Source organism: Phycodurus eques, chromosome 5 (assembly GCF_024500275.1).
Source record: "Phycodurus eques isolate BA_2022a chromosome 5, UOR_Pequ_1.1, whole genome shotgun sequence".
In the NCBI taxonomy this organism is placed as follows: Eukaryota; Metazoa; Chordata; class Actinopteri; order Syngnathiformes; family Syngnathidae; genus Phycodurus; species Phycodurus eques.
The window spans coordinates 26,031,157-26,045,651 of NC_084529.1; the positions used below are offsets into that span (position 1 = coordinate 26,031,157).

Below are 14,495 nucleotides of genomic sequence, written 5' to 3' on the forward strand. Positions count from 1 at the left end.
AAGATTGGTATTGATTTTTATTATAAGTCACAATTGTCATTCTTCAGGGATGTCAAAACAGAAATGCTTCTAATTTCCAAATAAGCAAAAGCGTTGAAACGCTGGACCCAACAAGTGTGTACAAACGTTTGCCCATACAGCATATAGTTTTAATGTCTTACCTGCTGGCTGGTGCCGTAGGTAGTGTTGTTTCTGTGGGTCAGCATGGGTCCTTCAGTCGTAAATGAGGGCAAAGTACCTGAAAAACAGCAATGCAGCAGTCTGTTTAGTCGTGATACTGCTAAGTCGCTAAGTTCTGAGTGAAACTAACACCTCACTTAACCACTGTAAATTGACTTGACAATGATCAGAACCAAAAACTCTAACTGGACACGCTAACCTGGATTTAAAGTCTGTTCAGTTGTGCTTTGGCTAAATTGCTAAGTTCTAATTCCATCTGGTGGAACTGGTGGGTCGCTGCCCCTCTTGGACCCAATGCAGGCAGACTGGAACAGGCCATGAGCGAAACTCCCACCTTTATCTGGATCTGCACACCAACATACCGATGCGTAATGGCAGAAAAGGTCAACCTGTAAACAACCTGTTATGCATCCAGATCCGCAGCAGACGTTTACAGCGTCTTCCTTTATATGCAAGGTTTAGTGGAACTCCATAGTTTAGGAGTTGTATTTCGTTCAACTCACTAATTAGCATAATTAGCAAGTTGTGTTTTGAGGTAACAACCAGAGGACTTAACTGGAGTCAGACTTATGTTGCCAATTTTATAGACTTGAGACTTGCTTGGGAAAAACCTATGAAAGATGCAACTTAATTTACGTGAACTACATGACTTGACAAAGTCCTGCCTGTTTGAAAATCTGCATTTTCATCGTGTATCGTGGAGTCACCTCCGAAGCTTTTTAAAGTCTCTGTAAAGTGAAATCATAGATTTGTTTCTAAATACATTATACATGTTTTAAGATCATGGCTGAAAACAAGTGCGAAGACTGAGCACTATGTAATACTGAATTGTGTAATCATAGCATTACACTGTTTTACACCATTTCTTTATTTCCCAATTTTTTTGCCATGGTTAAACAGTGCCCTGTGATGTACTCGGTGTCCGGCATGAGTCACCCCACAACCACTTATTTCTACCACTACAGCTTCATGCTCCCATCCCCGCCGACCAGGTGCCGCAGTCTGCAGTCACATTATGTCCCTACCAATAAGGTTAAATTGGCTTGTGTGCTTATTCTGGAATTACTTGTATAGTCCACAGTCACTATTCAATTTTGAAAGTGAGCCTCCTAATATCATTTTTCATAGCGCATGTATACACTGCTATCTACAGAGTGGTATTTGATTAACAGTCAACAGTTGAGTGTGGTGTGATTTCATCGCATTCAGCGGATACGCCCAAGGAGAGAGGAGACAATGGCTTGCTTTTTAAAGGTTTTGAAGCCTTATTTAACATGGTGATTTTTTTTTTAATCAATTAAATTTGACAGGGTTGTTAACAACACTCTTCTCGGTGGTGTGGCAAAGTTACAAGTCCCCTCTAAACGTATTGGAAGGGCAAGGTCAATTCCTTTGTTTTTGTTGTATACTGAAGACATTTGGGTTGCAGATCAAAAGATAAATATGAGACAAAAGTTCAGAATTGCAGCTTTTATTTCATGGTATTTACATCTAGATGTGTTAAACAACTCAGGACAGAGCACCTTTTGTTTGAAGCTGCCCACTTTTCAAGAGAGCGAAAGTGTTGGAGCGTGACTGGTGGGTGTTTGTAGTTGCTCAGGTGTTGCCTTCTAGATTGATTGCTTAAACATTAGCGAGTGCTTGTTTTTGGCTTTGGGTTTCACCTGTGAAAACTCCATTTGCTGTTATGCAAACATGAAGACCAGAGAGCTATTGGAGAAAAGCAAACCTTTTTGCAAACATTGGGCATAGCCAATACAACAATTAGGAATGTTCTAAAAAAGAAAGAAACTACTGGTGTACTGAGCAACAGACATTGAACAGGTCGGCCATGGGTATTAACAGCAGTTTATGACAAAAAAAATGTGAGAGCTGTGAAGACCAAAGTCAGTGACATCACTGCCAACCTCCAAAGGGCAGGGGTGAAGGTATCACAATCCACTCGTCGAAGAAGACTTTGAGAGAAGAAATATGCAAACCACTCATCAGCAAAAAGAATTGGAAGGCCAGATTGGATTTTGCAAAGTACAGAGATGAGCCACAAAAGTTTTTGAACAAAGTTTTCTGGACTGAAGAGACCAAGATTAACCTCTACTAAAGTGATGGAAAGGCCTAAGTATGGAGAAAGAAAGGGTCTGCTTATGATTCAAATCACACAAGCTCATCTGTGAAGCATGGTGGAGGTAATGTCATGGCTTGGCCTTGCATGGCTGCTTCTGGAATGGGCTCACTAGTCTTTATTGATGATGTAACTCATGATGGTAGCAGCAGAATTTAATTCTGAAGTCTACAAAATCATTTTGTCTGGCAATTTACAGAAAAATCTATCCAAACTAAATCGGGTGAAGCTTCATCATGCAACAAGACAATGACCCAAAACACACTGCCACCACAACAAAGGACTTCATCAGGGGGAAAAAGTGGAAGGTCTTAGACTGGCCAAGTCAATCACCGGACCCCCAGAAACAAACATGAACTGAAAGAGGCTGCAGTAAAGACCTGGAAAAGCATTTCAAATGAAGAAAGCAACAGTCTGGTGAAGTCAATGGGTCGCAGGCTTGATGCAGTTATTGCAAGTAAGGGTTATGCCACCAAATATTAAATGTTATTCACTTTAATTTAATAATGTCTGTTCTAATAGTTTTGCTCACTTTAAAAGTGGGTGGCTTCAAACAAAAGGTGCTCTGTCCTGAGTTACATCTACATGTAAATACCATGAAATAAAAGCTGGAGTTCTGAACTTTTGTCTCATCTTGATCTTTTGATCTGAAACCAAAAATGTCTTCAGTACACACACACACACACACACACACACACACACACACACACACACACACACAAAAAGGAATTGACCTTGCTTCGTTTTGTATTGCCAAAACCTATCATATTGTATCACAACTTACCACGTTAAAACATAAAATTGATCACGTAACTTGATTCGTAACTTTTTTTTTTTCCCTGGTGTGGTAGCAATACCCTTCCGTAGGTTTAGGACCATTAAAAAAACTGTGATTTTGAGTGTTTGGACCCACAAGACAAGTACAGACACTGGGTGCAAAGTGGCAAATGTGTGACTATACGTTGGGACTGAGAAAGATTAAATGCCGTATGACTTGCTCAACTTGCTCGAAATTTAGTTGGGACTCAACTTATCTGATTTTTTTCCCCACAGTAGCTTGGGACTTGCTTGAAACTTGAAGGTTAAGACTTCTTAATGGCCTGCACGTGTGACTTACAGTATTACCACTCCTGGTAGCAACCCATGTGGTAACAACCAGGCTGATAACCACCACGAGATGGGACTAGCCGCAAATATGGCTCAAACAAACAGGATGAGAATCAGAACTAACTCACGGTAATTCCCGCAATGTGCTGTTCAGAGTCGGTGAAAGCCGCGTGATGATGCTCGGCTGCCAATCAAGAGACGGAGGACGATGCTCTCCGGTGGTCTTGATGCTGCAGCGGCATGTCAGCTTTCCCCGGGAACACGAGAAGCACACGTCGCGTGATGATCTCTGCCGACGTGGAGGCTTAGGAAGTGAGCTCAAGTCTGACAGAAGTTGGAGGAAGAGGAGGGTCGTAGATAAAAGAGGTGCCCTCACCTGAAACGATGTGACTCACGACGGTGAAGAGGAAGAGGAGGAGGAGGGTGGGTGAAGGAGAAAGTGAAGCTCTCCTCTCTGGCTGTGACGCTGCTACATCTGCTCATCCTCATCATCCTCCTCCCTCTCTCCATCCAGGGTTTTTATCCTCTCTCTCGCTCTCTTTCTCCACCCCCTCCCTTCCACCACAAGGTGTCACAAACAGTGTGTGTCTGCACCAAATGCCTCATTGGCTCCTCTCCTGCTCTCTATATATGCCTGTGTGTGTACGTGTGTGTGTGTGTGTGTGTTGCATCACGCAGCAGCTGTGCATCCACAATGACTTTGCATGACACCGCCCTCCATCTTGCACCCCGCGTTCCTCGAATTCAGAACAGATCGCTTAACTTTGTTTCGTCGTCTAAAAAAAAATAAATCTGCCAATACATTTTAAAATTGGATTCATTGTAGTGCATATAATTTTGGTAAACAATCACCTGCCTTGGCGGCACGGTGGACGACTGGTTAGAGAGTCTGCCTCACAGTTCTGAGGACCGGGGTTCAATCCCCGGCCCCGCATGTGTGGAGTTTGCATGTTTTTGCCATGCCTGTGTAGGTTTTCTCCGGGCACTACGGTTTCCTCCCACATCCCAAAAACATGCATGCTAGGTTAATTGCAGATTCTAAATTGCCCTTATGTGTGAATGTCAGTGCGAATGGTTGTTTGTTTATATGTGCCCTGCGATTGGCTTATTTTGTGTGAATTTCAGGTCAAAGGCCTACGAGGAAATTCCTCCAAAACCAGCCTCAATGGGAAGCAAGTTTCATAGACAGATGACAAACACTAAATTGAATGAAGCTTTTTTTGCCTATGCCAATTAATGAGAACATGGCGCGAGGGCCCGTTCATCACTGCTTACAGTTTTAACATTCATACAGGGGTAATGACAACGTGCATCACAATCTCTTGAATCAGGGACGCAGTTTCCGAGTTGTTCTTGTTTCAAAACCATTTTTTTTATTCTATAGGAAACATTGTGAAGTGTTTTATGTCTGTTTATTAGATGTACAAGTTTGGTTTTAAATCAGATGTGAACACAGTTTTAGGCATAGAAATGAGTTCAACACTGTACAATAAAACTACCGTATTTTCACGACCGTAAGGCGCACTTAAAAGTCGTAAATGTTCTCCAAAATGGACGGGGTGCCTTATAATGCGGCGCGCCTTATGTGTGCACAGAGTTCCAAAATCTATAAATGTTGTTGTGTGATAAGCGCTCCGCCTGACTGACTGGGAGCATTTCCTGCCGACACGCTGCTTATATAGAGGAAAAGCGGACGTGGCTGAGGACAGCATACGGCCGTAAAGGGGGAAGGGTGCGGGTGAAGGAGGATGCTAAAGGCACGCCCCCAGTAGGTATATAGCGCCGGTCAAGCCAGCCTCCACTCGTAAAGTAGCAAACAAATAATTTTGTTCATACTAGGCATTACGGTAATTATTTTTGTCAAAACATATGTAAACAAGAGCCTTAATTAATTAACATTTAAAATGTTCACCAATTTAACATCATTACATTTATAACACAATAAAATGTAAGACCACACCCCTCCTACTCTTTCACGCTTTTTTTTGTCTCACATAGAGTTGTGAGGCAAGGCGACCTAAAACATCCGTAAACCGAGGACCAGCTATGTTAGCCCCATTGTGACATCACAATTCATAAAATACAGATTGCCTTGCTCACATTTTCAGAAATGGAAGCAAAGCAACACATTTACTGTACTTGGCTGTTTAATTTTACATTTGATGCGAGGGTCGGCACTCCATTGACCTACTATTTGTAAACAAGCAATTAAAAAGTCAATTTTATGGAATGTCCCCTTTAAAACAAAATAAGGTTAAGACTGGGTGGAGATAATACGTCGCAGGCACATAAACACGGATGCACACAACCTTGTGGAGCGACCACAAGGCAGAGTCTACTGGAAAGCTAATGGTAGTTAAAACTTCAAGATCACTTTTAAAGGATTTATAGTTACTGTTTGTTAAAATGTTTCTGTTGTTGAAATGAAAAGGCAACTTCTGTCGAAGGTGAATATTTCAGATGGTTAAATAAAACGCAGAGTAAACTCTTGTCTGCAACGTGTGTCCCGTGAGGCGCATAACAACCTTCGCTCATCAATCATTAAAGTCCAAGCTGTGGCATTTAAACACAATAAACATTGAGGTGAAATAGGAGTCAAAGTGGCTTTAAAAATCTGAAACTTAGCAGTGTATAAATGAATAAATAAACACCTCTCTCAAATAGACATGCCCCCCTCAGGAAATAAAATGGACAGTTCTTTCCTCGCATATTCACGGTTCACTATTCATAAATTCTACAATTTGCTTTTTCGTGCTTTTGTCGTCAAAGCCCTGTCGAAATGGGTAAATAGTACAGTAACTCATGTCAAGAAAGCATGTGGAAGTAATATATCTTGACTGAGGCATACATTTGGTATGTCGGGCAGGACCCAATTAAGCCAGGGTTCTTAGTGGATGTTATGCAGAGTCTTCGCCACATGCCTGAGCTTTTTTTTTTTTTTCCCTCTAAGTCAAGTCATCTGTATGGCATTAATATAATGTTGTTAATGTTGTTAGACAAGTTTGAAATGATAAAAGTGTTTTAGGATCATAGTTTGTGGTTTGGTAGACTGTATTTACGGTGTAAACTATTAATGTAGGCAATTCTAAACATTTTTAGAGGGATGTCAATTAGAGTGGTGCCTTGAGATAAAAATGCCTTGACTTATTTTTGACAGCCTCTTTTTTTTTTTTTTAAGATGAAACGTTTCCACCCCAACACTTTATCTGATGACAGGTTTCAACTCCCACTGTGATTTTGGGTTACGAATGGATTGGGTACCTAATGAGGGTTGCAGTTAGACAAAACACAGTCAGTGTCTTGATTGGTGGTTAGAGCATATTTGCTTCCAGAACTGCTTCCATTAAATGAGCCGCATTGTTGTTGTTTGTCTTAAAAGTAGAGCTGTTATGGGTATTCAAAATGGCCGTTTGCTTGGATTCTCCTCTGATTCTACATGAGTGCGTAGCAAAGCATCTCGACAGCCTCTTGCCTGCTAATCAACGAGAGGAGGCCACTTATCATTATTGTCAACAGATTCAAGTACAAGCATCAAACTGCCGCATGTTAAGAGGAGGGCGTGCTTTTATGAGTGCTCATTTGCATATGAATGACACTGATGGTTTGTGTTCTGCTTGCTATTTAAAGCTGAACATGTAACCGTGCAACCTTCTTGAGGAAATTATTATTATTTGTACAAGCTATAAAATGGAATAAAATAACTTGAAACAATGTTATATACAATTTATTCAAGTGAAAGTGGATCTTACATCCATATATAAAGGACTACAGTATTAATGAACTGGGCGGAACTAATAAGTCATGTAGCTTGCCGGATCATAAACACAGATGGACGAACACAACATTGTGGAGTGACAATGCGTCAGAATATACTGGATGCTAATCACCGTTAAAAGACGCTGTCGCCACAAAACGTCAGATCCCCTTTAATACGGTTACAACATACTGCAAGTCTCCACACTAATTCATGTGAGAGGTTACTTGTGTTGCTATGGGCTGCTTTATTGATTGTGGTTCAAATGGGCTGAGCAGTTAACAACTCTGTGAGAAGAGATGCTCCAAAAGCTCAGAATGTCTACTTTTGTGCATTAAAACAAGTCAATTGTTTCTGGGTAAAGGATATGAAAGGTGAGCAGCATTTCCAGGAACGGAGACAGCCGCCATTTGATTTCCATTCAAATGAGACGTTTAAAAGGGGGAAATTGGATTTCGTTCATTTCACACCGAATTGCTCCGCAGGCAGATTGAGTCACTTCCTCCTGTTAATATCCAACACGTGACTGCAACTTTCAAACAAACCTCCTCCTTTCAGGTGCTTCAAAAGACATTTTAAATAATGCAGGTACACCTACAGCTTACACTGCCACCACACAGAACCCTTTTCAACTAGAAGCACAGCAGCTTAAAAACACCATCCATTTCTCCCCATTAGCGTGCAGCTAAATCCTTTAAGTCCTTATTCACACCAGCTTTTAGGCTGATAAATGCAAACTGCATGGCTGCAATGTCTTTGTTTATTTTGTGTAAGATGACGATTCGGGTTTCATGAGATGACAAGACAGTGGAAGGCGCCCATAAATTCAGCAAAGAAGACGTTGACAGTAAACATGCATTTATTGAAAATATGCATTATTTTTTGTTTTGCCCAGACTTTAGGGACACCGTGTACACTGAATGGACATGTTTTTTGGGGGGGGGTCAGGAAGTAATCATTCTTTGTCCATCTATAAACATGCTGCAATGTGCCTAGCTCCACCCATTTAGTGACTCCACCACAGCAGTTGGTACACAAATGCAGTTTCACTAAGCCAAGGTGCATATTTTACATAAGAAAAATCACAAAAGCTATATACAGTGCTGCCTTAAGATATGAGTTAAATTTGTTCTGTGACTACGAACGCAACTCCAAATACTTGTGTCAATGTCAGTTCATCTTTCAATTAAAGTATGAAAAACAATTATATAATGAATTCAATTTAAATGCTGTGGCCTGGCCTTAGCCCTGGTTAAAAAAAAACAACAACCTTGGTCTTATCTACATTTAAAACAAGTTTCAGCTCATCCAGTGCATTTTTAATGAGCACAAAGGTATATTGCACATTTTCACCAGCTTGTGCAAAAGATGCAGCACAGCAGTACAAAATGGGATCATTAACATAAAGATGGAGTTCTGCATTTGACACATTTTGACTGAGATTATTAACCCTGTGGCACACCCTTTTGACCAGATATAATTATCTGAAAATACACCATCATACAGTATCTAATGCACTGCGATCAACTGCTACGATAGTTAGAAACCCAAGAAACAGCTTCCTCTGAGAGCCCAGGGCTCACAAGTCGAGGTTTGAAAACAACATGGTCAACTGTGTCAAAAGCTTTGGACAAATCAATAAAAACTGTAGCAGTGTTGTTTCTTGTCAAGTGCTATGGAAAGGTCGTTTAACACTTTCAGCGCAGCAATGACAGTGCCATGCCCTTTTCTGAAACCTTATTGATAAGGTGATAAAATATCATTGGTGTATAAAAACTCCTTTAGCTGATCACTCCCAGGAGATTTAAGAATTTTAGCCAGTGCTGACAAATTTGATATAGGGCTGGAGTTTTCCAAAATGCTAGGGTCACCACCTTTCAATAATGAGAGGACAAAAAGAGGGTAAAGCCAATGTAAAGAATAAACAGTGTGTACATCTTGATTAATTCATGCGATTGTGTGGCTTCTTCTGGTATGTGTGGTTGGCCACCTGGAGGCAGTTTCATAGAGGATATACATGGAGACGGTCAAAACTCCTCAGTAAACTGCAGTAATATTAGTCCTTTCGCAGTGGATGAAGAAAATAAGCTGTAATGATTTTTCTATTGTCTGTCAATGTGTTGCTCCACCATTTGTGTTCAAATAGCCATCATTTCAAATGGTTATAACACCACGAAACCAACAAAATTCTTGAGCCTGACTATGGTGGTTTCAATTGTTTGTTAGCATTAAGCTAAGTCGACTCGTCTAAGGTTGTTTTAAATAAGTCTAATTCTCTTTGTTTTGTTTAGTTTGATGTTAAACTGGGACTGACGATAAACAGCTGGAAGCCTGTTTTTTTTTTTTTTATTGTTTTTTTTTAAGAATTATTCACCTGAAGAACTGTTGCTTGTAGTGAAGTGTTGAGTTCATTGCCACCATACAGCGCTCTTTATCTCAAATTTGTCTGAGAGGCAGCTCGTATCTAAAAAAAAACTCTTTAGTTGGGCCGCTTGTATCTCAAAGCACCACTGTATATTGAAATAATATCTTGTCGCAATATATACACTCACAAATGTGTTCTATGAATGGAAATGGGTGGATACACAGGTTAACTATACAGTCTGCCATCTAGGAGAAGAGCATTTAATTGCTCTGCCTATCACTATATGTCATTGGCAAACAAAGCCGAATTATTTTTTAAATAAATAACAATTGCCAGAAAAAAATTAAGTGAAAATGGATACTGATCTCTCATGCCACACTAATGTGCTGCAGCACAGTGGTTGAGAATCACTGCTCAAACGGAAGGGTGCCAAAAGGCGTGACAGTGACAATGGAAACCAAACATTGCATCAAACAGTACTTCTTGACACTTCTTTTGGCAGTTTCATTTTTGCACTGCAACCTTTCAACATAATATTTAATTCCTTTTTCATTTGTTACGTATTGGCCGTGCGGCCAAAAATCAGCCACATATGTGTAATGGCTTTAAGCACATGATGACTTGAAATCTTAGTAGTATTAGTTGTAGTTGGGATCTCAGTGTGAAAGAAACTTCATGAGCTCTGAGGAGTCATTGGCAGGTTTACAGTCGTCATATCGAAACATTGATGCGTGGCAAATAAAGTCACATTTGTCCAAGCCTGAATTGGAAAAGCAGGCAGCCCTCAGAGAGAAAATCTATCTGGTCCACACTGGGTATATCGTTTGCTCTTGAGTTTTTCTCCGTGTTTCTGCAGCTTTTAAATTCACTGAGTTCCAGTTTTTCAGGTCTGTGAGGCATCTAAGCTCATTCACATTCAATTAAGTTTCAGGAGAATCAAATTCTCCCAAGTAGAAGCTCCACACACAAAACAAAAGTTATAGAGAGAAGCGGTCCTCGCCTCAGGTTTCCTAGCGACTGGCTTACTTGGTACTAGAGTCCACATCGGGCCTCATGCTGAAGGGCTCCAGGCGCTCGCTCTCGGGCAACATGTTGTTGAGCCTCTCCATCAGCGGCACCGTCTGGTCGATGCCCATCTGGATGCGGCGCAGGATCATTGACATCTCATTGACCTTCTGGATCTGCTCGGCGTACTTGGCGTAGCGCTTCTGGCGCTCCTGCATGATGCTGAAGAGGGTCTCCACCGAGAGGTCCATCTGGAGCACAACCACAAAGCTGTCTTATTTCGAAAATATTGAATTACGCATACGCAAGCAGGTCAAAACAGTACACCGTACTCTACAAATGGAGTGATGCAATCGGTGGCTGTAGACCAGTGATTCCCAACCACTGCAGGAAATTGTCCAATATGCCAATTGGGCAGAAAAATATTATTTATTTAATACAAATCTATCTTTGGTCTTCAATGCCAGTGATGTATAGTGACAGCCACAACAACGAAATACTCTTTCACTACTGTAGATGGCAGAAGGCACAATTAACCTGTGTATCTTCCTGTTGCCATTAAAACAAAATAAGTCATTATTTCAATAAATGCACATTTTGTGACATTTTTGTTTGGTGGTGTGCCGTGAGATTTTTCTGATGCAGTATACAGTATGTGCCTTGGCTCAATAAAGGTTGCAAAACACTACTGTAGACAACCCCAACGTTTTCTCACGTTCTAATATAAAGGTGGATGAAAGCACAATTGCTCCACCTAGTAGGGAAGTTGATAAATGGCAGTTTTGTCAACACTTGAAAAACTATATACCTGTATATTTACGTTGAACCCCACAATATTTGCAGTTTGGGAATTCACCTTTTCTTAGGGTTTTAATTTTTATGTTTTAATTTTTTTTTATTTTTTAACATAATTCTGTAGTCTACAAACATAGCGAATACTCACTCAAATGATGTCAATTATTATTATCATTCTTATTATTATTATTATTATTTCCAGGGTGAAGAATTGCAATGAATAGGCATTTTGTGTGAATATGCTAAATCACAGTCAAACCAGAGTGAGCTGCATGTATTTTCAAGCAAAGTCAATTAAAACACACCAACTGGAAAGCAGATTTGGACATGGCACAAAAAATGTAAAGAGGAAGTTAAAATGGAAAACGTGCTTTGTGTCACAGCCGGTGTACATATTGAACATTCGTCAAGCCTTGTGAAATCGGTTACAAAATCTATATCCATTTGAATATGTTGCTGGAAATTATAATAACAAATATTTAAACATGAAACCCATTTAATTTTATTTTGCCTAGGACATGCAGTTTCTCAGAAAAATAAATTTTTAAATGATGTAATTTTTTTTGGAACACCATGTACTGCATATTTATATTTTTTTCTACAACTGTTAATTTTCATAGTAATATGTCCTGTTTTGACGCGTTACATCATGATTAAGTAATCAACCTGTTGCTATGACAACCTATTAGACATCTTATGTGGTTCTATAACTTTATTTAGTCATTAAAAATTCTTCACTAGACAATGAAGCATCACAATTTTATAAAGCAAGCAATACAGTTTGTTATTTTGGACATGAGCCATTTCAGCCATTTTGTGTTTGGTGTTAGGTGAACTGCCTATTAATGATTTTTCTTTTCCGCTGAGCTTGTGCGGCTCACCTCTTTGATGCGCTTGACTAAAGCGTTTTGGTCAAAGGAGACGGCCTCGGCGCACTGGTGCAGGTGGTCCTGGTAGCGGGTGCAGAGGTGCAGCACCTGCGCGGGTTCCAGTCTCTCCAGACACACGCTGCTAGGGGACGTCTGGCCGCTCAACACTCCTGCCGAGGGAGCAAGGGATGTGTCAGATCAACAAAATTAGGATTAATTAGTGTAATTAATTAATTAGTGCTATTCCAGCACAGAGTTTACTCATGGCGCTGCTCAGCTAGTTGCTTGGAAAATTGATAATCTTCTCATGTTTTGTGAACTTAAGTATTGGGTCACACACCTTTCAAGAGGGGCTGAAAGGTGGGGATCTCCTGGAGTTTAATGACATCAGGGTCACTGTGGATGTTCCTCGTGGACTGAGTCCCCTGAGCCACCACGACAATGTCATCCATCTTTGCCTTCTGCTTAGCCGGAGAGGGAACCACTGCAAAGACAACAGTTTCTATTTATTACTTACCATTACAAAATTTAAGTCATGTTTAAAACAACATTTTAATGGATGCCGACTGACCCCAACCAATGATTCATCACTTGGTTTTAACTATACACATAGATAAGAGTTTTCTATTAAATGATTGTTAGTTATAAACCACATTGCACTTCAAGGCTTGGAGCTTAATTAAACACTTTTTTTTTTAAGTAGCAGCTGTTGGTTCATAAAAGTCAAATTACAATCAGGTGGAAAAATTTTACTGAGACCTAACTAATTAGGTGTTACAAAGCTTGCAGTGTGCGGACAAATCAAGCACTCAAACATTTACAAGCTTTACCAACACTGTACAACAAATAATAAAAATGTAAGCATACACATTCAATATTATTATTCAGTGATAAAGGTATTTGTTGTGGAATAGTGATAATTAATTAAGGCTCTTTAAAGCATCCATCTGGCTCTTTCGGGCATGAGGGAGATTACACCCAGGACTGGTTGCCAGTCAATCACAGGGCACGCAATAGAGACAGAATCATGGGAATCGAACCCACTCTGCCTGTATGGAAGGCAGGTGAGTGAACCAATTCATCGGCGACCTCCCTCTACAATATTTTATACAAAAGTTTAAACAGTTTCAGGTCTTGAAAATGCCACATTAACATGTCGAAACAGGCATTTAAATGATACAAGGGAAATCTGATCGTGTCTTTGTCGAAACAAAATGGTTGTGGAAAATCCTTAACTAAAACGTAAGAGGGGAGATCAACAAAATAATTCAGGACTAAGTACAGAGGAAATGTGAAGACAATTCAAGGGGTTGTATCATGATTTGGGCTCCGGACCAATGAGGAAATGGGTCATATGATCTGAGCAAAACAACGACAATACAAACATTGTAATAACAAATAATAATAAGGAGCATGAAAAAGAAAAGAAACATGCTCACCTGTGGAACTGTAGTCGGAGTGTTTGTGCTCTGCATCTCCGCTCTGCTCAGCACCCATGATGCTAACTACAAGAGCTAACGTTGGCTGTTAGCTCACTCTACCCAACTGTTCAAATGTTCTCTAAACTTCGCGAAACACAACCGAATGTGACTTTACGGGGCCCTGGAACACCTGCTAAACTACCACCCGAAAAGCGTTGTTCGAATGACAACTTAGCTAGCACTGAAACAAAAGCTAGCTCTATTTGTTAATAATTACAACAAAGCAAAGCGGTTACTTCGTACTCTACCACACACTTGTTGTCAATATGCGACTTTTCGTACACAGCGGTTTCGTGTAACTATTTTTTTGGGTTACAAATAGGCTTATTCGCTTTTAACGTGACATTTGAAAGAGACAGACGAGCACCCGCAAAATGCTGGCACTTCCGTAAATATTGGTCACGTGATGTGTGACGCAGCCAACAGCTGATTGTCAAAGCGTACCAGTTTGGCGCGCTCCATTTATCTCGGAAGAGGGAAGTCGGAGCTGGGAATGAAGTCACTCCCGAGTTAGTAAAAAATCTCTCTCTCTCTCTCTCTCTCTCTCTCTCTCTCTCTCTCTATATATATATATATATATATATATATATATCAGTTTTTCTTTTTAATAAATCTGAAAAAATGTCAACAATTGTTTTTTTCTGTCAATATGGGGTGCTGTGTATACATTAATGAGGAAAAAAATCAACTTGAATGATTAACAAATGGCTGCAATATAACAAAGAGTGAAAATTTAACAGGGTCTGAATACTTTCCTTACCCTCACACACACACAGCGGCTGAAATAAGTATTTAACATGTCGACATTTTTCTCACTTAA

General features: G+C 40.2%; 2 protein-coding genes across 4 annotated transcripts in view; both read right to left on the reverse strand.

Moving 5' to 3' along the window:
- Positions 1-10,659, reverse strand: part of LOC133403379 (alpha-1,3-mannosyl-glycoprotein 4-beta-N-acetylglucosaminyltransferase C-like) — a 29,314-nt gene extending 18,655 nt beyond the window's left edge. The window contains exon 1 of the mRNA XM_061678345.1: positions 10,552-10,659. Within this exon, the coding sequence (XP_061534329.1) occupies positions 10,552-10,570 (19 nt within the window). The 5' untranslated portion in view covers positions 10,571-10,659. The remainder of the gene's footprint in view (positions 1-10,551) is intronic.
- On the reverse strand, positions 190-14,068 carry borcs5 (BLOC-1 related complex subunit 5). 3 transcript variants are annotated; one of them, XM_061678349.1, is made up of 5 exons: positions 13,634-14,068; positions 12,535-12,678; positions 12,207-12,364; positions 10,552-10,781; positions 190-238 (listed from the first exon to the last, which is right to left on the reverse strand). In XM_061678349.1, the coding sequence occupies exons 1-5, from the start codon at positions 13,689-13,691 to the stop codon at positions 214-216; spliced, it is 615 nt and encodes a 204-aa protein (XP_061534333.1). In that variant the 5' UTR covers positions 13,692-14,068; the 3' UTR covers positions 190-213. The 3 variants fall into 3 exon arrangements, with proteins under 3 accessions (XP_061534333.1, XP_061534334.1, XP_061534332.1); XM_061678350.1 differs by lacking the exon at positions 190-238 and adding an exon at positions 3,642-3,730; XM_061678348.1 differs by lacking the exon at positions 190-238 and adding an exon at positions 3,875-3,961.
- Between the last annotated feature and the right edge of the window lie 427 nt (positions 14,069-14,495).